The sequence below is a fragment of the Elephas maximus genome, chromosome 2 (genome assembly GCF_024166365.1).
Source record: "Elephas maximus indicus isolate mEleMax1 chromosome 2, mEleMax1 primary haplotype, whole genome shotgun sequence".
Taxonomy (NCBI): domain Eukaryota; kingdom Metazoa; phylum Chordata; class Mammalia; order Proboscidea; family Elephantidae; genus Elephas; species Elephas maximus.
In genome coordinates, this window is record NC_064820.1 from 118,093,522 (window position 1) to 118,117,048 (window position 23,527).

At 37.2% G+C, this 23,527-nt stretch overlaps 1 protein-coding gene across 9 annotated transcripts in view; it reads left to right on the forward strand.

Moving 5' to 3' along the window:
• The window catches only part of FER (FER tyrosine kinase), a 477,482-nt gene that overhangs the window by 187,507 nt on the left and 266,448 nt on the right, over positions 1 to 23,527 (forward strand). For all 9 annotated transcript variants that reach the window (XM_049857769.1, XM_049857753.1, XM_049857743.1 and 6 more), the window contains one exon: positions 12,380 to 12,472. In XM_049857769.1, coding sequence (XP_049713726.1) covers positions 12,380 to 12,472 — 93 coding nt within the window. The remainder of the gene's footprint in view (positions 1 to 12,379; positions 12,473 to 23,527) is intronic.

Consider the following 23,527-nt stretch of genomic DNA (forward strand, 5'->3'; position numbering starts at 1 on the left):
TTATGAGACTCTCCATCCAGTCACTGTCCTCTGAATCACCACTTCATTATCCCCAGGCATTACTCAAGGCCCCACAATGATTCTCCCATTCTCCTTCTCCCCACAAGTCAGTATGTCAGTCTAGATTTGGAAATGTTTAGTTTTTTCCTCCTGCCCCTCACTATAAATCAAGTGGAGGGTGGAGCTTTAATGAGCACCACTTGGAGAAAGTGCTGTGCCTGCTAGGAGGGATTACTGACATCTCATTACCTAGATGGATTAGATATCTCACCACCAGCTGTAGTAGTTGATTTATTGTTCTGTCTCCATGCCTGGACTGGCAGAGAATTGTAGAAAGATAATAGGATGGAGTCTCATACTCATAGCGACCCTATAGGACAGAGTAGAACTGCCCCATTTTTGGGTTTTAATAGGATGGAGAGGGGTTCAGTAGTGGAGCAGCGTGCACTTTTCTTTAGAGAAAGGCATATTTGAATTTCCTGTAGGTCAACTGTATACTTCTGAAGGTAGTTGGGCTTAAATCATCCTTTGGATACCCCATTTAAGAAGGCTAGGGAACTGGTTACATACTGTTGACCAGGTTTGGGCTTAGCTGGGGGCTTAGAAAACTTTGAACTGAGTTTTGCAGAACTCCTACATGTGCTCCATGAGAGAGCAGGCTTGTGGATGCCTTCTACCACATTGGCATAGATGAGTGGTCAGCATTAGCCAAGAGAGGGCTACACTAGTGGGCAGATAAATAAGATTAATTAGACCCTTTCCATCCTTCTTATCACTGTCCTAAGAAATGGAGGATCAAGAAGAACCAGAGGAGGGAGAAAAGGAGGAGTGGAGAGCAGACTGCCTGTTTTCTACTATGATTCTTTGTGGAACATCTGAAGCTTGTTGGAGGCAGAGAGGAGATAAATGTTACATTGGCTATACAATTGAAGTTTTAAACTGCATTGGCCCTTTTTTTTTGATACCTGAAAATGATTTAAAAAAAAAAGGAAAAATTATGAAATTTGGTCAACATGTCTTTCAGTGATACGAAAGGGAGATACAGCAGAACATAATTAAAGGTGCTGTTTGGAGTTGGTATGTTTGTACCCCACCAAGTTCATACTGTTCCGTGTCTGAGCACAGGTGCATTTGGACGCTTGGACATCTCTGGGCATGTGGGTTTAGGCAGAGTTTGGCAAATTGGAAGCCTGCTTTGGTGTTTGACTGCGTGTGCTTACCTATTGCTGAACTATGCTAAACTGCTGGAGAGTTGTAGTCTTCACAATCCTTCTCAGGGATTGCTGGGTTTTGCAACTCTGTATCTAGTGTTGGCCCTTGCATCCAAAATCATGAATTCAAGAATTCAGAGTTTATTCCTTGCACTGAATTGATGTATAAGATAACCTTTCTGTTTTCAATCCCTTACCTCTGAGATAAAGATAAAAAACTGGAGAATTAAAAAAATTCTTAATTTTTATAGATTTAAAGTTGCTAATTTCTAGTAGTATTTTTATTATCTTACCCCCAATTCTTCTCTTAGTTTGACCTTTTGATTTTCTTTTCTACCAACATTCTTGCTCTTCTTTTGACTGCTTTGTCCTTGACTGTCCTGTTGAAATTCTTCTCTGCTTTCAAAGTGGGCCCTGAAAGCTAACACCTTGGTATAGGCCCTCATGGGTGGTGTCTTAAGTTTTCCCTGTCTCTGAAATGGGTCCTGAATACCTTTTCATATTAAAAAAAAAAAAAAAAAGTTAATTCAGATTTCTTGAGGAAGGGAGCCCGATATGACAGGGGGAGCATTGGACTGAAAGTTAAGAAACCTTGCCTACTATTTATTAACTGTGTTTTCCTAGAGATATTGGGCTTTAGCTTCCTCATCTGTAAAACGAGAGTAATAAAACCTGCCGTGTATGTCGTTTGATCGCTTTAGGATCCAACAAATAAATATTAGTAAAACCAAAATAATAAGAACTAATATTTAAGATCATTCATTATGATAAGAGAGAGGGAGGAGAAAGGAAGGAAAAATGGGAGGCAAGGACAGAGGAGACGGGAGATATACAAGCTAATGTGAGAAAGGCATGTGCAGCTTAGGCAGGGAATGTCAAAGAGGTTATTTTGACTTGACCAGAATAATTCATTAAGAGGAATAGTGAGCTTGGGAGTTTGTATGGATGTGGCTGAAGTTGGTAAAATGCCTTGATTAGTAAATACGGGGGCCTCTGATGAAATACTTTCACTAACATTATAATGTACTCCTTCTCTTATAATTTATTAGCTTATGTAAAGAAGATAAATTTACTGTTGTATTATTTTGTCCCTTTATTGTTTCAGAAGAATCTAGGTTCAGTCTTGATATTTTAGCTCATTACAATTGTACTTTTTCAAAAAACTGAAATGTATAGCTTCGCTGAGCAAAGTTTATCAGCATTTAAATAATTGAGTCAGTATGGTGCCCACCAAGTAGATGTGCATTTTGCAGTACTGGATAATTTATAAAAAGTATCTTTAACCATTTCTGGAGCCCTGGTGGAACAGTGGTTAAGTGCTCTGGCTGCTAACCAAAAGGTCAGAGACTCAAACCCACCAACCGCCCCGAGGGAGAAAGATGTAGCGTTCTGCTTCTGCAAAGATTACAGCCTTGGAAACGTATGGGGCAGTTCTGCTCTGTCTCATAGGGATGCTATGAGTTGGAATCGAGTCAGCAGCAATTTGATTTTTAGCCATTTTGCTCACACAATTGAAAAAACACCATGCATATGTATGGAACATGTACTGTATTTAGATGTTGAATACAATGAAAGCTGATTATAGCCTCTTGCTTGGGCCTTGTTTCCCCCAGAGATATCATCTATTTAAGAAATACAGAGTCAAGAATCCAAGAATAATGTTTTGACATTTTTATAACATAGAATTCACCAAACTCTTATTTTTTTATACTGTGGATTTCCTTAGCATTGTTATTTTAAAACAAGATCTTGGTAATCATTCATGTGTTCCCTTTACACATTTGGTTTCCAGTTTTATTATTTCAGGAGATGAAAATACTTGACTTAGCATGGGGGTAACTTTCTTTTAATAAATATTCTTGATATGTGAGCATCAAAGAAAAAACACAGCATGACAGACTAGGTTATGAGGCAGAAAATACTTCTAAAATGATTTGCCTTCAGTCAGAACCCAGTTGCTAAAATAAATCATTTAAAAACTGTCTTAATACTTAAATTCTATGTACTGATAGGAACTGTGTATCCTTCATTATCCCTAGCAAATCAACATCTGCTAAAGATTCACTCGTTTGTTTGTAAATGTATTCTTATTATGAAGGACATTGATATTTACAGTATTTCATTTACATTATAGAGTCATCAGCAGTGGAGAATTTTTTCAGGAAACCATCTTCTCTGAGGTTATAATTTCCCTGTAGTTATTTCTCACAAAATCCCTCTGAATTTCACGGCTGCTTTGCATATCAAGTCTCAAAGATATTTGGCACTCAGCCCGGAGTGTAAGCATGCATATTGTTATCTTTTTCTTGATTCTTACTGCCTCCTGGTTTGAATATGAATCTGACTGTTCCTGCTGGGCCAAATAATCATTTTCATTGCTTCTTCCAAGAATTTTATTAAATTGGGTTTATTTACAAAAGGTCATGAGGAATAATATTTGTTAATAACAAAAAAGTGTTCTAGTGACACCTTTTATTACTATAGTTTACCCTCCCCATTGGAAAGGCACCTCAACCTGAATGTGACTAAGTCCTCTAAGGAAAGTGGTCTGGTTGGCATCCAGATACTATGGAACCTATGGAACTTTCATTGATACCAAATGGGGTTTTCATCAATGATCAGTGCAATGAAAATGATTAGGAAGTTGGACATTACTGGTAGAATTTTTGAGATGAAGATATTTTCTAGTCCTGTGCCTTCCTATTTATTGATATGGAAAATGAGAGCCAGGGTAGTTAGGTAATTTGTCCAGATTCACACTCTTTATCCCTTCAGACATCAAGGACCTCATTCTTTCTACTTTCAAGAGCCTGCTTTAGGAGTCTTGGTTTGAGGACCAATGAGTACTTTTTAGTTAAAGTCGTTTTAACTTACTAAGGCATCTAGATAGACTGTCATCGGGAAGAGCTGTTGAGTTTTGTCAGAGTCATTCCAAACACTAAAACCTCAATTCTTTTTTTTTTTTTATCTCTTTGCCTGTGCTTTCATGGGCAGTGTATGGAGGTGACCTGAGTGCCTGTTTTACTACAGTTTACAAGTTCTAGTGAAGAGTAATTTAACACACTGATTAGAATGTTTTTACTTTAGCTGTAAGTAATTTTGATATGGTTTCTTACAGAGTTATTTGTTTTTAATTGATAACAGGTAACCTTTTAATTAGTTTGCAAAAGATCTTTTTGTTTAATATTTATATATGTGTAGAGAAATAAAGAGCCTCCTCCCCACCTCATTTAATTTTAAAATGATGAAAAACTCTCCTAAAATGAGAGGCAAAACTGATATGCATCTAGAGTTTTTTTTGCAAAATACATTTATAGCTGTACTTATACCATTTTTCTTGGCATCTCATCAAAATTCAGGCATTATTTCCTAACATCTCTTCTCCCCTTTCTGTTCCCTGACTGCCTCCACTGTGAAGGGCTGTCCTTTCACCAGAACTAATCCCTAGCTGTTCTTTATCTGGAAAATGCTCTTTATCTTGTCATTACTTGAGGTCTATAAAATGAATATATCATCACCAGCCTTGGCAGGCATTCAGGCAAAATTAGACACTGTATCCATGGTAATGAAGGGAAGCTTTTAATTATTTTTTTAAGTAGCTATTTAATTTATTGATACAAAATCAGCCTGTCAGTGAATTCAGTGCTGTCTGATGTGTTATTAGGTAGACTGTAATTTAAATCTGATAAGTAATAATACATAGACAAGAGCCTTGGCAAATGAGTTTCATGTTTTATTTGTGGAAATCAGGGCACCAAGTGAACTGACACTGCTTAAAATATTTTATAAACCCTATTTCATTTTGATTATTCCTATATGAAACTTAAAAACCAAAATCAAACCCCTTGTCATCAAGTTGATTCCTACTCACAGGAACACTATAGGACAGAGAAGAACTGCCCCAAAGGGTTTCCAAGGCGACGCTCATGGATTTGCACTGCTGAACTTTTGGTTAGCCGCCTGTAGCTCTTAACCACTGTGCTACTAGGGCCTCTTAAGCTCTAATATTATTTGTTATAATACATTTTTAAGACCAACCTATCAAAAGAGTATCTTTAAATAAAAATCTGGCTTCACTGATTTTATCCCTTTGAACACACAATATATTATGTTTAGTAACTGTAATATTAGAGAAGCAGTTTTTTAAATCTTATTAACCTCATAACTGGACCTATCCACTAGCCTTATATAGTGTTATATCTTAAGAAAATGTTTTCTCTTTTGATATTACAAATGGGTTTTGGGGGAAATACTTCTGTTTCTTTTTCTAGGCTTTGATAACTAAGATAGAGCTTGAGGATAATTATTTTTACTTTCTCAATGAAAAGTATTTATCGTATACAAATAAATGCTTTCTAGTACTTAAAACTCTCTCCTGAGTTTTCTACTACATAATCTTCCATGTAGTTTTCAGTTCTGTTCTCATAGTACCCCAACATTGGAACCAGACTCCCTCCAGTTTTTTAAGAACATTGACACACAAGAGAAGTCTAAATTCACAGTGGAGGTCCTGCTGCTTTCTTGTGAAGCTTTCATTGACATACAGGTAAAGTTGCACTTTCATCTCATCTTCCGACGAGCAATAGCTGCAAAAACATCAACAACTGTATCACTGCTGCTACCAACACCACTGACACCTCCACAAACACACAGACTGGGGAGAGAAGCCCCCTTAGGAATAAGAAAAAGGGTAAATTGGGTTGGGGGGTGAAAACCTATAGCTACTACAGTACTCTCCAATATGTGTGATTTACCCATCATAATATATTACTTTATAGATGTAATTACAGAACAACTACTGTATATGCCTTCCTTCCCACTATTCCATTCTCGATACACTGTCTGTACCTTTTGTCAGTTTTTACCTTCCTAAACTTTTTTATTTTGGCAGACTTTTCAAGTACCAGGGATAGTGTGTTACTTTTTGTTTTTGTTTTTGGAAGTAACTGAGCTGAAGATGGACATGCTTTAAAGAAAGATCACTATACTCCTTTAGTACTTCAAAGCTGTCCTTCTTTCAGTTACAGTGATTTCAGTATGATTTTACTGAAAAGTAAAATTGGAGCTACATGTAACTAGAACTAAAGCTCTAGAATACATGCTCACATTCTAAGGTGGTGATCATTTGTATGGTAGTAATACTTAGGTTCTAAAATGAAATTTTATTAAATATTCACATACTTTTAAAGTGTTAACTTTTATCAGTTATGGTAATTTACCTGTAAGTACTATATTAAGATGGGTTGTATTTTTCCTCATTTTTATAGATGATCAAATTGATGTATATGTAGTGATTTCCACAGCATTGTAAGCAAGATAGTCATATGAGTGATGATAATGACAATGATGTGATAAGAAGAAGCTGATGAACATGGATGACAGCTCTTATTTCTCTAGGGTATATTCCTAGGAGTGGGACTGCTAGATCAAATCTTTCTAACTTTTTAAGGAAGTACCATATCATTTTCCAAATCCATTGTACCATTTTACATTCCCACCAGCAGTGCATAAAAGTTCCAGTCCCTCCACAACTTCTCCAACGTTTGTGACATTTTGTGTTTTTTGAATTACTGCCTATATTGTCGTGGGTGAGATGGTATCTCAGTGTACTTTTGATTTGCTTTTCTCTAATGGCTAATGATCTCGAGCATTTTCTCATATGTCTGTTAGCTGCCTAAATGTCTTCTTTGGTGAGGCGTCTGCTCATATCCTTTGCTCGTTTTTAATTGGATTATTTGTCTTTTTGTTCTTGAGGTGTTGCAGTATCTTATAAATTTTAGAGATTAGACCCTTATATATTATAGCCAAAATTTTTTTCCCAATCTGTAGGTTTTCTTTTTACTCTTTTGGTGAAGTCTTTTGTTGAGCGTAAGTGTTTGGTTTTTAGGAGCTCCCAGTTATCTAGTTTCTCTTCTGGTGCTTGTGTATTGTTAGTTATGGTTTGTATACTATTTATGCCACGTACTAGTGTACCTAGCTTTGTCCCTGTTTTTTCTTCCATGATCTTTATTGTTTTAGATTTTATATTTAGGTCTTTGATCCATCTTGAGTTAGTTTTTGTGTATGGTGTGAGGTAGGATTGTATCATTTTTTTGCAGATGGATATGCAGTTATGCCAGAACCATTTGTTAAAGAGGCTGTCTTTTCCCCTTATAGTGGACTTTGGCCCTTTGTCAAGTATCAGCCACTCATAGATAGATGGATTTACATCTGGGTTCTCAATTCTGTTCCATTAGTCTATGTATCTGTTGTTGTACCAGTACCAGGCTGTTTTGACTACCATGGCTAATAATACCATGGCTGTTATAAGTTCTAAAATCAGGTAGTGTGAGGCCTCTCACTTTGTTCTTCTTTGTCAGTAATTCTTTACTTATCTGGGGCCTCTTCCCTTTTCATATGAAGTTGGTGGTTTGTTTCTCCATCTCGTTAAAAAATGCTCTTGGAATTTGGATCTGGATTGCATTGTATCTGTAGATTGCTTTGGGTAGAATTGATATTTCACAGTGTTGTCTTTTCATCCATGATCATGATATGTTTTTCCCTTTATATAGGTCTCTTTTGGTTTCTTGCAGTAGTGTTTTGTAGTTTTTTTTTTTTTTTTTTTTTTGTATAGGTCTTTTATGTTCCTGGTTAGATTTATTCCTAAGTACTTTATCTTCTTGGGGGCTATTATAAAAGGTATTGATATGGTGATTTCCTTTTCCATCACATGATAGACATATGCACACCTATGTTCATTGCAGCACTATTCATAATAGCAAAAAGATGGAAACAACTTAAATGGCCATCAGCAGATGAATGGATAAACAAATTATGGTACATACACACAATGGAATATAATGCAACAATGAAGAACAATGACGAATCTGTGAAACATCTCACAACATGGATGAATCTGGAAGGCATTATGCTGAGTGAAGTAAATTAGTTGCAAAAGGGTGAATATTGTATGAGACCACCATTATAAGAACTCAAGAAAAGGCTTACACACAGAAAAAAGCATTCTTTGATGGTTATGTGGGTTGGGGGGAGAGTCATTAACTAGATAGTAGGGAAGTGTCAACTTTACTGAAGGGAAGGGCAACATACAGTATAGAGGAAGTCAGCACAACTGGATCAAAGCAAAAGCATAGATGTTTCCTAGACACATCCAAACACTTTAAGGGACTGATTAGCTGGGGCTGGGGCCTGGGGACCATAGCCTCAGGTAGCATCTAGGTCAACTGACATAATGTAGTTTATAAAGAAAATTTTCCACCATCCCACTTTGGTGAGTAGCATCTGGAGTCTTAAAAGTCTGTGAGCGGCCATCTATTGGTCCCATCCCACCTGGGATAAAGGAGAATGAATAAAACCAAAGACACAAGAAAAATATTAGCCCATAGGACTAAAGGACCGTATGAACCAGAGACTCCATCATCCTGAGACAAGAAAAATGACATGGTGCCCAGCTACCACAAATGACTGATCTGACAGGGATCACAACAGAGAGCCCCAGACAGAGCAGGAGAAAAATGTAGAACAGAATTCAAATTCACAAAGAGGACCAATCTTAATGGTCTGACAGACTGGATGAAGCCCCGAAAATATGGCCCCCGAACACTCTGCTAGCCCAGAACTGAAACCATTCCTGAAGCCCACTTTTTAGACAAAGATTAGACAGACACGTAAAACAAAAAATAACACATGTGAGGAACGTAATTCTCAGTTCTAGCAAACATACGAGACCAAATGGGCAGCTCCTGTCCAAAAGCAGGACAAGAAAACAGGAAGGGATGGGACCTGGATGAACGGACACAAGGAACCTAGAGTGGAAAGGGGGAGTGTGCTGTCACACTGTTGAGATTGCAACCAATGTCACAAAACAATACATGTATAAATTTTTGAATAGGAAATTAACTTTAGTAGTAAACATTCACCTAAAGCACAATTAAAAAAAAAAAAAAAAGAAGCTGAGATCATCTTTCCTATTAAGTTATTCTAAGATTATTTTAAATTATTAATATGCATATTTGTAGAATAATCAGAACTATTAGCACTGGCAACTACTATAATAAAAAGTAAATAAAGTGGGAATAGGCAAGTAGAGAGGCAGATACTAAATTTCAGAAACTATAGTGTTTATCAGGCAGCATATAGCCAAGAATGTCTATGTTTACTTTGTATATAGACATACTTTAGGTTTGGAAACAAAGAATGTTGTTTGTGGCCTACTTTTGTTGTTTTCCACTGACACGTATGATTGAGGATCACTTCTGATGGGAGTTGTCATTCCCAACATAGTAGATCATAGGATTTTCCAATTCAAAATGGCCAATACTAGTCCATTCCAGCTCACTAATGCCTAGGATATTGATGTTTATGCATTCCATTTTCATTTTTGACGATTTCCAAATTCCCTAGATTTATGCTTTGTACATTCCATTTTCCGATGATTAATGGATGTTTGCAGCTGTTTCTTCTCATTTTGAGTCATGCCACATCAATAAATGAAGGTCCCGAAAGCTTGATTCCATCCACGTCATTAAGGTCGACTCTACTTTAAGGAGGGAGCTCTTACCCAGTCATCTTTTGAGTGCCTTCCAAACTAAGGGGCTTATGTTCCAGCACTATGTCAGACCATATTCTTCTGCTATTCATAAGGTTTTCAGAAGTAGATCACTGGGTCCTTCTTCATAGTGTGTCTTAGTCTGGAAGCTCAGCTGAAATCTGTCCGCCGTGGGTGACCCCACTAGTATTTGAATACCGGTGGCATAGCTTCCAGCATCACAGTAACATTCAAGCCTCCACAGTATGACAAACTGACAGACATGAGGGTGTCAGAAGACACTCTGAAACTTGCTCTTGAATGTCGAGTAGCTAAAGCAAAAGGAAGAAATGATGAAGTAAAAGAGCTGAATGGAAGATTTCAAAGGGCAGTTCAAGAAGACAAAGTATTGTAATAACATGTGCAAAGACCTGGAGATAGAAAACCAAAAGGGAAGAACACATTCAGCATTTCTTAAGCTGAAAGAACTTAAGAAAAAATTGAAGCTTTGAGTTGTAATATTGAAGGATTCAATGGGGGAAAATATTAAACGATGCCGGAAGCATCAAAAGAAGATGGAAGGAATATAAAGAATCACTGTACCAAAAAGAATTGGTCAATGTTCATCCATTTCAGGAGGTACCATATGAGCAGGAACCAATGGTACTGAAGGAAGAAGTTCAGGCTACACTGAAGGCACTGGTGAAAAACAAGGCACAGGGAATTGATGGGAATACCAACTGAGATGTTCCAACAAACAGATGCAGCACTGTAAGTGCTCAGTCTTCTATGCCAAGAAATTTAGAAGACAGCCGCCTGGCCAACATACTAGAAGAGATGTATATTTATGCCTATTCCCAAGAAAAGTGATCCAACCAAATGTAAAAATTATCAAATAATATTAATATCACATGCAAGTAAAATTATGCTGAAGATAAGATCATTCAAAAGTGGCTGCAGCAGTATATCAACAGGAAATTGCCAGAAAATCAAGCGGATTCAGAAGAGGACCTGGAACCAGGGATATCATTGCTGATGTCAGATGGATCATGGCTGAAAGCAGAGAATACCAGAAAGATGTTTACCTCTGTATTATTGGCTATGCAAAGACATTTGACTGTGTGGATCATAATAAATTTTGGATAACGTTTTGAGGATTGGGAATTCCAGAACACTTAGTTGTGCTCATTGCTTTCTCTTCTTTCATCTTTCCCCATTCACTTGCATTTGTAATATGGATTTAAAATTAAAAGTTTTAAGGTGAAATTTCTTTCAATTGTTATATACAATATTTTGAAATATAAACCTTATACCCAGCAGCAATCTGGATTCTTTTTTTTTTTTTTTAATTGTGCTTTTGGTGAAAGTTTACACCTCAAGTTAATTTCTCATACAGAAATTTATACACATATTGTTATGTGACACTAGTTGGAATTCCTAAAACGTGATAGCATACTCCCCATTTCCACCCTGGGTTTCCCATGTCCCTCCCACCAGCTCCTGTCCTTTCCTGCCTTCTCATCCTTTCTTTAGACAGAAGCTGCCCATTTGGTCTCATGTATCTCCTTGAACTAAGCAGCACACTCTTCATAAGCATTATTTTGTGTTTTATACTCCAGCCTGATCTGTCTGAAGAGTGGGCTTCAGGAATGGTTTCAGTTCTGGGTTAACAGAGTGTCTGGGGGCCAGGGCTTGGGGGGTTCCTCCAGTCTCAGTCAGACCAGTAAGTCTGGTCTTTTTATGTGAATTTGACTTCTGCTCCATACTTTTCTCCTGCTTTGTCAGGGACTCTCTGTTGTGTTCCCTGTCAGGATGGTCATTGGTGGTAGCCATGCACCATCTAGTTCTTCTGGTCTCAGGCTGATGGAGTCTCTGGTTATGTGGCCTTTTTGTCTCATGGGCCAATATTTTCCTTGTGTCTTTGGTGTTCTTCATTTTCTTTTGCTCCAAGTGGTTTGAGACCAATTGATGCATGAATTGACTTTCTTAATGGTAGTTCTTCCAGTACTTCCTTATTTTTACTGCCCACTCCATTATCATCATCATGTGAACTTCCTAGGTACTTAAGGGGAATTCACATTTAAAAAATATGTTCTGTGTAATTCTATTCCTGTTTTCCCCTCTTAATTGTTTCTCTCTTGAAAATCCCTCGTAACTATAGTTCTATCTGAAATCTCTGTTAGATTGTTTCATTCTAACTTGTGTCATTTTTTTTTTTCCTGTATGTTCTAATACTTGGTTTTCTTACTTTCTCCCATCTCATGAATTTTTCTACTCCCCTCTTTTCCCCAAATCAAGGCATTTATTAAGGGTTTCGAGTTGATTCCAACTCATAGCAACCCTATGGGACAGAGCAGAACTGCCCTGTAGGGTTTCCAAGCAGTGCCTGGTGGATTTGAATTGCCAAGCAGCTGAACACTTAACCACTGTGACACCAGGCCTCCTGATTGAGGGTTTAGAAAAACTAAAATGCTATGGAGTTTATATGCACTTGGTTGTGATCCTTAACATCAAGGTTTACATTTTATGTAGTTAAAAGAGATGATGGATAATCTGTGGGTAAATACTTAAATATCCAGGATAACTGTGTATATACTAGGTAGTTTGCTATTGTTGAAAGCTTGTTTCTTAATCCCTCCAGGAAAGAAAGGAGAAGCTATCCAAATTTGAGTCTCTTCGTCATTCAATTGCTGGAATAATTAGATCTCCAAAATCTGCATTGGGCACTTCAACAGTAAGTAGGATTAACTTTATGTTCTACTGAAAATGTTTATTTTCTATCTTTTTTCTGACATTCCCAGGAATGTTACATATAATTTTGTTTTCACAACTAGAAAGTAAGTGCATAGTTTAACTTTTTGTATGCTTATGAACCTGTGTACATATACATGTAGTAAGACCCCATTAACATTGATATAAGGATGACAAATAAATGTGTATTATACACTTCCTATACCACACATGCATAATTACAGGGAACAGTCAAGGTATTTTGGGCCTTATTAGAAGAATGGTGTAAACAATTTTCCTTTCTAGTGAAGTATTTTTATAATAGGGATTATTATAAACCTGTTTTTCTAGAGTCAATTCCTACCCATTGTGACCCTATAGTACAGAGAGAAACTTCCCCATAGGGTCTCCAAGGAGTGGCTGGTGGATTCGAACTGCTGACCTTTTGGTTAGTAGCCGAGCTCTTAACCATTTGCACTACCAGGGCTCCAGGGATTACTGTATATATATTTTAATAATTATGAGTTTATAGATGTATTCATTGTTCTACAACATTTTAATTGTAAAAATGAAGTCTGTTTGCTAGATTAATCATAGAAATTTGGGTTTGGCATATCACAGTAATGAGTAGAATATTAATTTTCCATGGTAATAGCAGCTAATGACTAAGCAAGTATAAAATACTCATCCCATTTAGATAGTGAAATTGTTTTCCTTACTTCCTTACCTTTTACTAAATTTTAACTTTTTAATTCTAGTCATGCTTCATGCACAATAGAGCTTTACAGTGATATCTTTTTGAATGATGGTCAAAACAACAATATGCAGTCTGAATTAACCATGCTTTTCCCCCATTGTTCCAAGTTTCTACATAATAATAACAAATCTTAGTGTCGCTTCTCCTTTCAAAACTTAGCTCTTTAAGATAATGTGGCCCAGCCTTACTTAGAAGAATAAAGTATTTCCTAACCATGAATTATTTAAATATCCATTCACCTATTAAGAAAACATTCTGCATCCTACTTTGGAGAGCAGCATCTGGGGTCTTAAAAGCTAGCAAGCGGCCATCTAAGATGCATCAATTGGTCTCAACCCACCTGGACCAAAGGTAAATGAAGAACACCAAGGACACAAGGTAATTCCAAGCCCAAGAGACAGAAAGGGCCACATAAACTAGAGACTACATCAGCCTGAGACCAGAAGAACTAGATGGTGCCTGGCTACAACCAATGACTGCCCTGACAGGGAACACAACAGAGAACCCCTGAGGAAGCAGGAAAGCAGTGGGATGCAGACCCCAAATTCTTGTAAAATGACCAGACTTAATGGTCTGACTGAGACTAAAAGGACCCCAGTGGTCATGGCCCCCAGGCCTTCTGTTAGCCCAGGACAGGAACCATTCCTAAAACTAGCTCTTCAGACAGGGATTGGACTGGAAAATGGGATAGAAAAAGATGCTGGTGAAGACTGAGCTTCTTGGATCAAGTTGACACTTGAGACTATGTTGGCATCTCCTATCTGGAGGGGAGATGAGAGGGCAGAGGGAGTTAGAAGCTGGCAAAATGGACACAAAAGGAGAGAGTGGAGGGAAGGAGTGTGCTGTCTCATTAGGGGGAGAGCAATCAGGAGTATATAGCAAGGCGTATATAAATTTTTGTATGAGAGACTGACTTGATTTGTAAACTTTCACTTAAAGCACAATAAAAATTACAAAAAATATATAAATATCCATACACATTTTGAATTTACCCCCATAATTTCTTTTTAAGATGTTATGCACATTCCCACCACCACATGTCTGCCAGTTTGTTATACTGTGGGGGCTTGTGTGTTGCTGTGATGCTGGAAGCTATGCATGGAAAAGCTGGACAATGAATAAGGAAGACTGAAGAAGAATTGACACCTTTGAATTTGAAGAATATTGAGTAAACCATGAACTGCTAAAAGGATGAACAAATCTGTCTTGGAAGAAGTATAACCAGAATGCTCCCTAGAAGCAAGGATAGTGAGACTGCATCTTACATACTTTGGACATGTAATCAAGAAGAATGAGTCCCTGGAGAAGCAGATCATGCTTGGTAAAGTAGAGGCTCATGAAAAAGAGGAAGACCCTCAAGGAGATGGATTGAAACAGTGGCTGCAACAATGAGCTCAAGTATAAAAACGATTATGAGCATGGCTCAGGAGTGGGCAGTGTTTTCTTTCTGTGGTACACAGGGTCGCTGTGAGTCAGAACCGACTTTGTGTCACCTAACAACAGCAACAACAACACATTCCCATATTTTTTCCATGTAAGCAACTATCTTTTTTCCACAGTTTATACAAAGCGTAATGTAGGTTAAAAAGAATGACTAAGAGTTTGGCTACTAAGGAAGAGGTCAACTGTTTGAATCCACCAACCTCTCCTTAAAAACCTATGGGGCAATTCTACTTTGTTGTATAGGGTCACTACGAGTTGAAATCAACTCAAAGACAATGTGTTTTATTTGTTTATTTATTTTGGTTTTTATAGACATCTAAAACAAAAATATATATATATATACATAATATTAAAGAGATTTTCTGTTTATATGTTGGCTTTCGATACTGTTATTGTCACTGCCAATTTACAAAATTGTTCTGTGGAAATAAAGATGGAGCTGGGAATTAATGCAGACCTTTTCATGTGCCAATAAAGCAAATGAAAATAATTATAGGCAATAGCTATTTGACAGAGTAAGTCTCTGCCAAGAGCCATCTCCTACTCTTGTTTTTTTAAGATGAAGGTTAATGATTTATAATTTTACAGATAAATAATAGTTCAAAGAACTTGATTTATTATGATTTGATATTTGAAGTAAAGCCTGGAAAGCTTGATTTAGAATTTATGAGAAATTATACAGTCTACATGAAAATACTTTTTGATAAATTTTATTAGAAGATAAAGAAAAAATGATTCATGGAATGTTTGAAAATTGTTTTTTAGAAATGAAAAACAAAAAGAGCTGTTGAAAAGAAATATTCCAAACTATTTTCAGAGAATGAAAATCAATTCTTGAAAGAAATATGCAAAGACTTCAGTTAACCCATCCTAAAATTATTTAATATTAAAATGGACCAAGGAAACACATAACATAGTTTTTTTTTTTTTTTTTTTTTTTAGCTAAGTTACTATGCAATTAGCTTACCTTTTTTTCAATTTGTGTGCTAGCAACTAGTTGCAGTTTATTGGTAAGCTAATTTGTGAAAGATGCCTCCTGTGTTTTTCTTCGTTTACTGTTAAGCTCAAGCTTGACCTAAGTAAAAGGTTTTAAATTCTTGAGAACCAGAGTCTATTATAACATATGCAAGGCTTCCTTCAGGTTTATTCTTTGATGTAAAGGGTAGGAGAGTGGGATTTGAAGCTTCAAAAACAGAGCTTGTAACAGAAAAAATAAGAGTTCTACAATTGTGGAAATGGAATGACATTCTCCATGTTTGTTTGTTTGTTTGTTTATTATTTCCTTACTACCAAGGATTCCTAAGCACTCTGTGCCCTCAAGAAATGTCTCTATGAGTACAACAGTGGCTTCATAGACTTCATGTGACATACCTTACTATAAAGTTCATTTTTAGGGAACCTTTGGCTTTTGGCTTTAGCCAGGGTCTGATTTGATGACTCAAGTTTGATAAGAGAATGGGAAAGATTTTCGCTTCTAATATACACTGATTTACCTGGGAAATTCAGTTAGCTCATTATGAGGTTATATAGGCTTGACTGTACCCTTAGTGTATGTTAAGTATAATATGAAGAATCTTAATGAGTTGGTGATATACAAAACATAACCTTTTAATCTCTGAAGTTATTTTATGTTATTTTCTCCACTTAAAAATGGTCTTTACCTTGTTCTTAAATAAAATTTTTAAATTGACACTAATTATTATAGGCAAAAGTTCGTTGTTCAAAAACTGCTTTTGCCTTTTACCTGAAATGAATCGCCTTTCCCACAAAGCATGTACCTCATTCATATATACAATGTAATCTTTTTTTTTAAAGCTTCTCAACATTCTTGAAATTATGAAATGGCCATTTCTTCTAAGAAAATATTCCCTTGTAATTGAGGATTCTAGAGAATATTCACTCCCTCAAGGCCCAGTCGATCACAACTTTATCTGTATTTTTACAATGAAGGCAGTCATTATCTTCATCAGTTAAATGTCCTGTGGTATTTCCTGGTTCATTTAGAAATCTCGTGAACTAAAAAGTTGTCATACACTATGAACAAATGAATGGAGCTATTCCTCTAAGGTGTTAGGGTATCAAGAAGGTAATTGAGGTCTTAAGTATTAACATAAATATGAAGATTTCAGGTGTTAAGCATGATAATCTAAAATGCATAACAATTTGAACACTACTTAATCACAATTTAAAAACTCTCTTCTGGTATAATATAGTAGTTTTTGGAATGTGCTAGTTTGGTTAAGTTAAAATAGAGGAAGAAAAAAATTTTTAATTATTATAAATGATTTTTCTTGAAAAAAGCTGTAGACAATTTGCTGAATTGGCATAGTAAAGCATTTTTATGTTTTTTAAACTGAGATTTACTTCACATAAGATAAAATTTACCATTTTAAAGTGTGCACTTAGTGGTTTTAATATATTCACTATGTGATGCAACCATCACCACTAATTCCAGAACATTTTCATCCTCCCCCTCAAAATAAAAACACCCCTTATCTATTAGCATTAGTCTCAATTCCCCCATCCACTCACCTCTTAGGAATCACTACTTTCTGTGTATATAGACGTGCCTATTCTGGACATTTCATGTAAGTGGAATCATAAAGTCTGTGGTCTTTATTTTAGTAATGCTGTCAACCTTTGCCTATGTTGTAGCATGTACTTCATTATTTTTATGGCCAAATAGTATTCTACTGTATGGATATGCCACATTTTATTTATCCATTCATTAACATTTGGGTTGGTTCCCATTTTTAGGTGTTATGAATAATGCTGCTATGAAATTCATGTACAAGTTTTTACATGAATGTATGTTTTTAATTCTCTTGGGAGTGGTATGGAAGTGGAGTTGTTGGGCTGGAATTGACTCAGTGGCACCTAACAAAAACAAAAACATAGTAATTCTATGTTTAGCTTTTTGAGAAACTGCCAAACTGTTTCATAGCAGCTGCACCCCTTTACTTTCACACCAACAATGTATTAGGATTACAGTTTATCCAGATATTCACCAGCACTCATTATTGCATTTTATTATTATTATCATTATTATAGACATCCTAACCAAAGTAGTATCACATTATGGACTTTATTTTCATTTTCTTAATGACTAATGATGGTGAGCGTATTTTTATGTGCTTAAAAAAAAAAAATCTTTTTTTTATTAGACATTTTTATTTGTTCTTTGGAGAAATGTCTATTCAAATCCTTTTCCAATTATTAATTGGTTTGTCTTTTTATTGTTGAGTTGTAAGAGTTCGTGAGGGCATTGGTGGTTCACTGGTAAAATTCTTGCCTTCCATGCAGGAGACTCTAGTTTGAACTCTGAACAGTAAGTGTCATGTACAGTTAACACCCATCTGTCAGTGGAACCTTGTGCATTGCTATGATCCTGAACAAGTTTCAATGGAGTGTCCAGAACAAGACACTGGGAAGAAAGGCCAGCAATCTGCTTCTGAAAATCAGTCAGTGAAAACCCTATGGGTCACAATGGTGTGATCCACAAGCAATCATGGGGATGGCACAGGACCTGGCAGCTTTTCAATCCGTTGTTCACAGGGTTGCCATGTGCTGGGGGCCGACTCAATGGCAGCTAACAGCAACAAGAGTTCTTTACATATTCTGGATGCTAGACTCTTATTGAATATTTTCTCCAATTTTGCGTGTTGTTTTTTCACTTTCTTGCTGATGTCCATTGACACACAGAAGTTTTTAATTTTGATGAAGTCCAACTTTATTTTTTTCTTTGGGTGTGCTTTTGATGTCACATCTAAAAAACTATCTTATTCAGAGTCATGCAGATTTTCAGCTATGTCCCCACCTAAGAATAGTTTTTAGCTCTTGCATTTAGGTCTTTGATCCATTTGAGTTAATTTTTGTATACGGCCTGAGGTAGGAGTCTAAATTCATTTTTTTTCATGTGGAAGCATATTTAAGTTAAAACCTTAAAAAATCAGTAACTATGAATCATTTCTTTATTCAAATGAACATACGGAACTTAGTACATCAAAGCATATTTTTAGATAAAATAATGCTTAGGGAAATGAAGTTGGAATTAATCATAATGATATTTTCACTTGACACTTGTTATAGCTATTTGCCTCAGCATTTTTAAGTGTGATTAAAATGTACCACTACCTTTAAAGAAAGTCTTTTGGAACTTAGATTAACAGTCTTGAAAGAAGGAAGAATGTAAGATAATTCACTTTTAGATGAATATGGCTTTAACTGAGTATCATATCTGATGGCAGATGTTTAATATTTATTGCTATGATCAAGGTAGTCTTTAATATGCTTCATCACCTCCCAGTGTGTACTCTTTCCTTCAGTCTACTAAAAGAGCCAACCTATCATTACTGCCTCAGTACTGAGACCAACTCCACATCCATCAACTTCTTAGGCTTCAGGCAGTTATAATTTTGTATGAACAACTACTTCTGAGAGGCTGCCTCAGAAGCCAGGGCTAGAGGTGTGAGATGCAATTAATTGCATAAACAGGCAGCGTACTGACAATATTGAGTTCCATTTCATTTGGATCTCTTTCAAACCACATTATATTTAATGAGATCTGTTCTACACATGTCAAGAAAAATGTCCCTTATCCACGGCCATCTTCAGAGCCATCTTTTTACTGCATAGTCTACAGTAAGTGGTTGAGCAAAACACTTGTTCCATTTTACAGCCCCCTATGAATGCTGGATGTATCACTGATTTGTGGAAGTGTATTGTTGTTGTTAGCTGCTGTTGAGTAGCCCCTTGACTTATGAGGACCTCATGCACAATGGGATCAGACCACTGTGAGCCATACGGTTTTTACTGGCTGATTTTTCAGAACTAGATCACCAGACCTTTTTTTCTAATCTGTTTTAGCCTGGAAGCTCTGCTGAAATTTGTTCAGCATTCTAGTAACACGCAAGCCTCCACTGACAGAGCTCTTATGTCTGTGCTTGAGGTGTATTGGCTGAGAATCCATCCCTGGTCTCCCACATGGAAGGCAGGAATTCTGCCACTGAATCAACCACTACATGCTAGTAATGCTCATGGAAAAATGTTATATAAAATCACAATTCAGTACATTTTGGTCCCATTGATTTGTTCTAGACATCAAGAATTATTATTCAATTCATATATCCTTAAAATTAGTATTTTTTTTCTTACAGTCTGTTGACATGGATCTTATTTTAATTTTAGAATTACTTTGTACTAGAATTTAGAAAATGAAAATATTGGAAAATAAAGATGTGCTTCTTTTGATATGGAATAAACTTGCAAATAAGATTTGTTTCCTTGCTTGTTTTAGAAAATGATAATTCATCTAGGTTTAAATTGTACATTTATTATAATATCAGTATTATAATACTTGGTTTCCATCACTGGCATAGGGAAATGTAGGTATTATGCATAACATAATAAACCTCTTGTATTTTTTAGTGTTCTCATTTGAGTCTACCAGAGAAACCCTGTACTTCCTCTAACAAGGTCTGTTATTAAGTTGACGTTAAATATCGTGCATTTTAAACCTTAGTTGTCTCCTATTATCCTCAAGGTCTTTGCTTTTTTATTTCTTTTTTTTTTTTGCCCAGGCACTAGATGCAAAGAATAAGAAAAAAGGGAAAATAGGAAGTTAAATTTCTTGCACCATATCACTGCCACACACAATGAATTCTCTTGTATAATTAGTCATGGTTAGGAAAATTAAATATGATTTTCTGAATTTCAGGTTTTGAATCAGTAGCATTATCAGACATAATTTTCAAGAAGGGCTTATTGGGATTTATTTTCTATGCTTTACACTGTTTAGGGAACAACTCTATTATATATTTATTCAGATATTTAAAACAAATGAGAAGAGATCATGTCAGACTGATACAGTATTCTGCACAGGCAGTCTCAACATGATATTTAAATTTACTGCTATATGATGACATGCTGAATCAGTAGAAAGACCTGGTGATAATCTTAGTTGAGATGTGTAGTACAATATTGCAGTGAATACAATTAATTGATTGAAAGGTATTATTGATATTGTGCCACATTTTATATAATATGAGCATAAGGAAAGAATATTTGATACTGAAAATATAAAAGTATAAAAAATGCATTGAAATAAGGAGAGAGGATGAATAAAAGTCACAGGCACAACCTGGAATATTAAATGGATAATAATAATAAAGTGCTAAAGAGAAAGTGATTACTAATAAAGAGAAGAAGAGTAAGGGAACTAAAGAAGCCCCCCAAAAGAGGAGAGAAGTCCAAAGAAGCCAGAAGGTATTAAAGGAAGTATATTAGACCAAAAATGAAAGATAAAGAAAATCTCTTACCAGCATGTAATTCTATCTAGTCATAATGCTAGACAACAGTTGCTTTATTAGCTAAAGACCAAAACAAACTGAAGTTCTCAAGATGTACAAAAAATCGTTAAGAAATTTATGGACTTCTGGCCAACATGGCGCCGGGCCACGCCATTCTTGCACAGCAAAGACCCGAAAAACTCAGTAAAACAGACAAACATGACTCCTGGAACCCGAAGTGTCAAATGAAGAGAGAAAGAATTCAGCCAAGCACCCAGTGGAATAAGAAACCGATAGAGACAGAGAGCGAGGAGTGAGGAGAGATACGTGTGGAGGATCTTTATCACCTAATGCAGCACGGATCCGCCATCTTGGACTTCTGCTGTTGGAGATCAGAGGACAGGGAGCATGAGAAAGCAGCTTCAAGGAGCTCCCAGCAGGAGACAGAACACCTAGTAACCAGCGATGCATGTTTTCCCACCTCCCATCCTCTCCCCGCAGCTCTACCTCCGTGCTTCCTGGCTGGCAGCAGTGGATCAGCTGGCCAGGAAGTGCAGGGTCCATGCTTCTTGGTTTCTTTCCACCCACGTCAGAGATCTGTGGACAGAGAGTACTGGAAAGCAGCTTCGTGGAGCTCCCAGCTGGAGACACAGCAGCTGGTAACCAGCGATACACGCTTTCCCACCCACCATGCTCTCCCTGCTGTTCTACCACCACACTTCCTGGGAGGCGGCGGTGACTCCACCAGCGGGGAAGTGCAGTGTCCCTGCCACTTGGATTCACCCCACCCACATCGGAGATCTACAGACAGGGAGTACAGGAAAGCAGCTTCATGAAGTTCCCAGAAGACAGAACACCCAGTAACCAGTGATGCATGCTTTCCTAACCCCCACCCTTCTTCCCCCTCCCTCAGCCTTCTCTGCTTCCAGCCAGTGGCAGTCTCTTGGCTGGAAGGCAACTGTTTCTGCCCCAGGCCGCTTGGATTCACCCTGCCCCCACTGGCCGGCTCCCTGAGTGCCATTTGTCAGTTGCTGGTGCCGCTTTTTTCCATTTCTTTTGGTGTCTTCCATGCCTCCCACCACCTCCCCCCCTTCTCTTGAAAACCTGGCTTCGTATGCCATCTTTGCTTCTTCTTGTAAGGCTGTGAAGCGCGGCTCCACTGGGGAACCACTCTTTGGGTCCACAGCACCACACTGGTGGGATCTCCAGGGCATTTTTTTTTTTTTTTTTTGCTTTATTCTGTTCTATTTTATTTGTTTGCTAATTTTCTTCTTCTTTCTGCAGCTTGGGAGCCCCTTCTGACTGGGTGGCACTGCACAGCTTAGGAGCTAATTCCCCATTCAGTGGAATCCTTAGGGGCGTTCCTTTTTTCTTTTCTTTCTTTCTCTTTTTTCCTTTCTGTCTTTCTTCATTTCTCAGTTCTCGTCTCTCTATACTTACCTTCTCTTCCTGTCTCCTGAATACCTGGCACTGTGTGGCATCTATACTGCCTCTAACCAGAATATACTGCACAGCCTGGGAGTCATTCCCTGGTCTTTGCAGCTGCACTGGTGGGACCCCTGGGGGCTTTTCTTTTTTTTTTTCCTTCAGATTTTTACCTTGTTACTTTTTTTTTTCCTTTCCTTTTTGTTTTTCTCCATTTCTTGGTTTCTCATCTCTCCACTCCAATGACAAGTTCCTTTAGCACCCTTTTTTGTTTGTTTGCTTTTGGCTCCTGTTTCTCTCTCCACTCTCTCCTCCTCTGTATACCCATATTATCTCCACCCATCACGACCTCCCCCTCCTTCCTGCCAACCTGCACCATGTGCTGAACATCACACCCCCAAGAAGGACAGGCACGGCTTACTGGAACCTGTTTAGCACTGATTCCTGGCCTGCCCTGTTGGCCTTAGTATGTGCCACAAACAACCCATTCCACCCCCTCTCCTTCAGCTGGACCTGCCCCGCTGCACCATAGCTGAATAACTGGACCTGCCCATTGGACAAGGAGGTGAAAAGCATCGTTACCACAGACGAGCAAACAAAGAATGCACAGCCTGCCTGCTCAGACATAACCAAATAAAACAAAAAAACAGGATGAAACAAACAGATCTACAATCAGTAAATGAAGAAAATAACTACTGAATTTTCTGAAGAGAGCAGACAATATCAAAACATATTAAAAAAACAGGACAAGATTGTTTCAGTAGGTGTCAAAAATAAGACACCAGATGACCTCCAGTAGAAGAAAAGACACTAGAACTACCTGACGGGAATTGAAATCTCTAGTATTCAGAGCTATCCAAGAGTTGAAGCAAAAAGGAGACAAAAATGAGGAAGGAATTGACAAATTCATAGAAAATACAGGCAAAAAAGGAAGAATTCAGGAACAAAATGCCAAAATAAATTCACAACTAGAAATCACACAAAAACAACAATTAAAAATCCAAAAGATAGACAACAAGATTTCAGAAATGGACACCATCATAGAAGGGCTGAGGAGCAGGTTTGAAACCACGGAAGACAGGATCAGCGAAATTGAAGACAAACACTTGGATACAACTCTGTTTGAGGAAAAATCAAAAAAGAATGA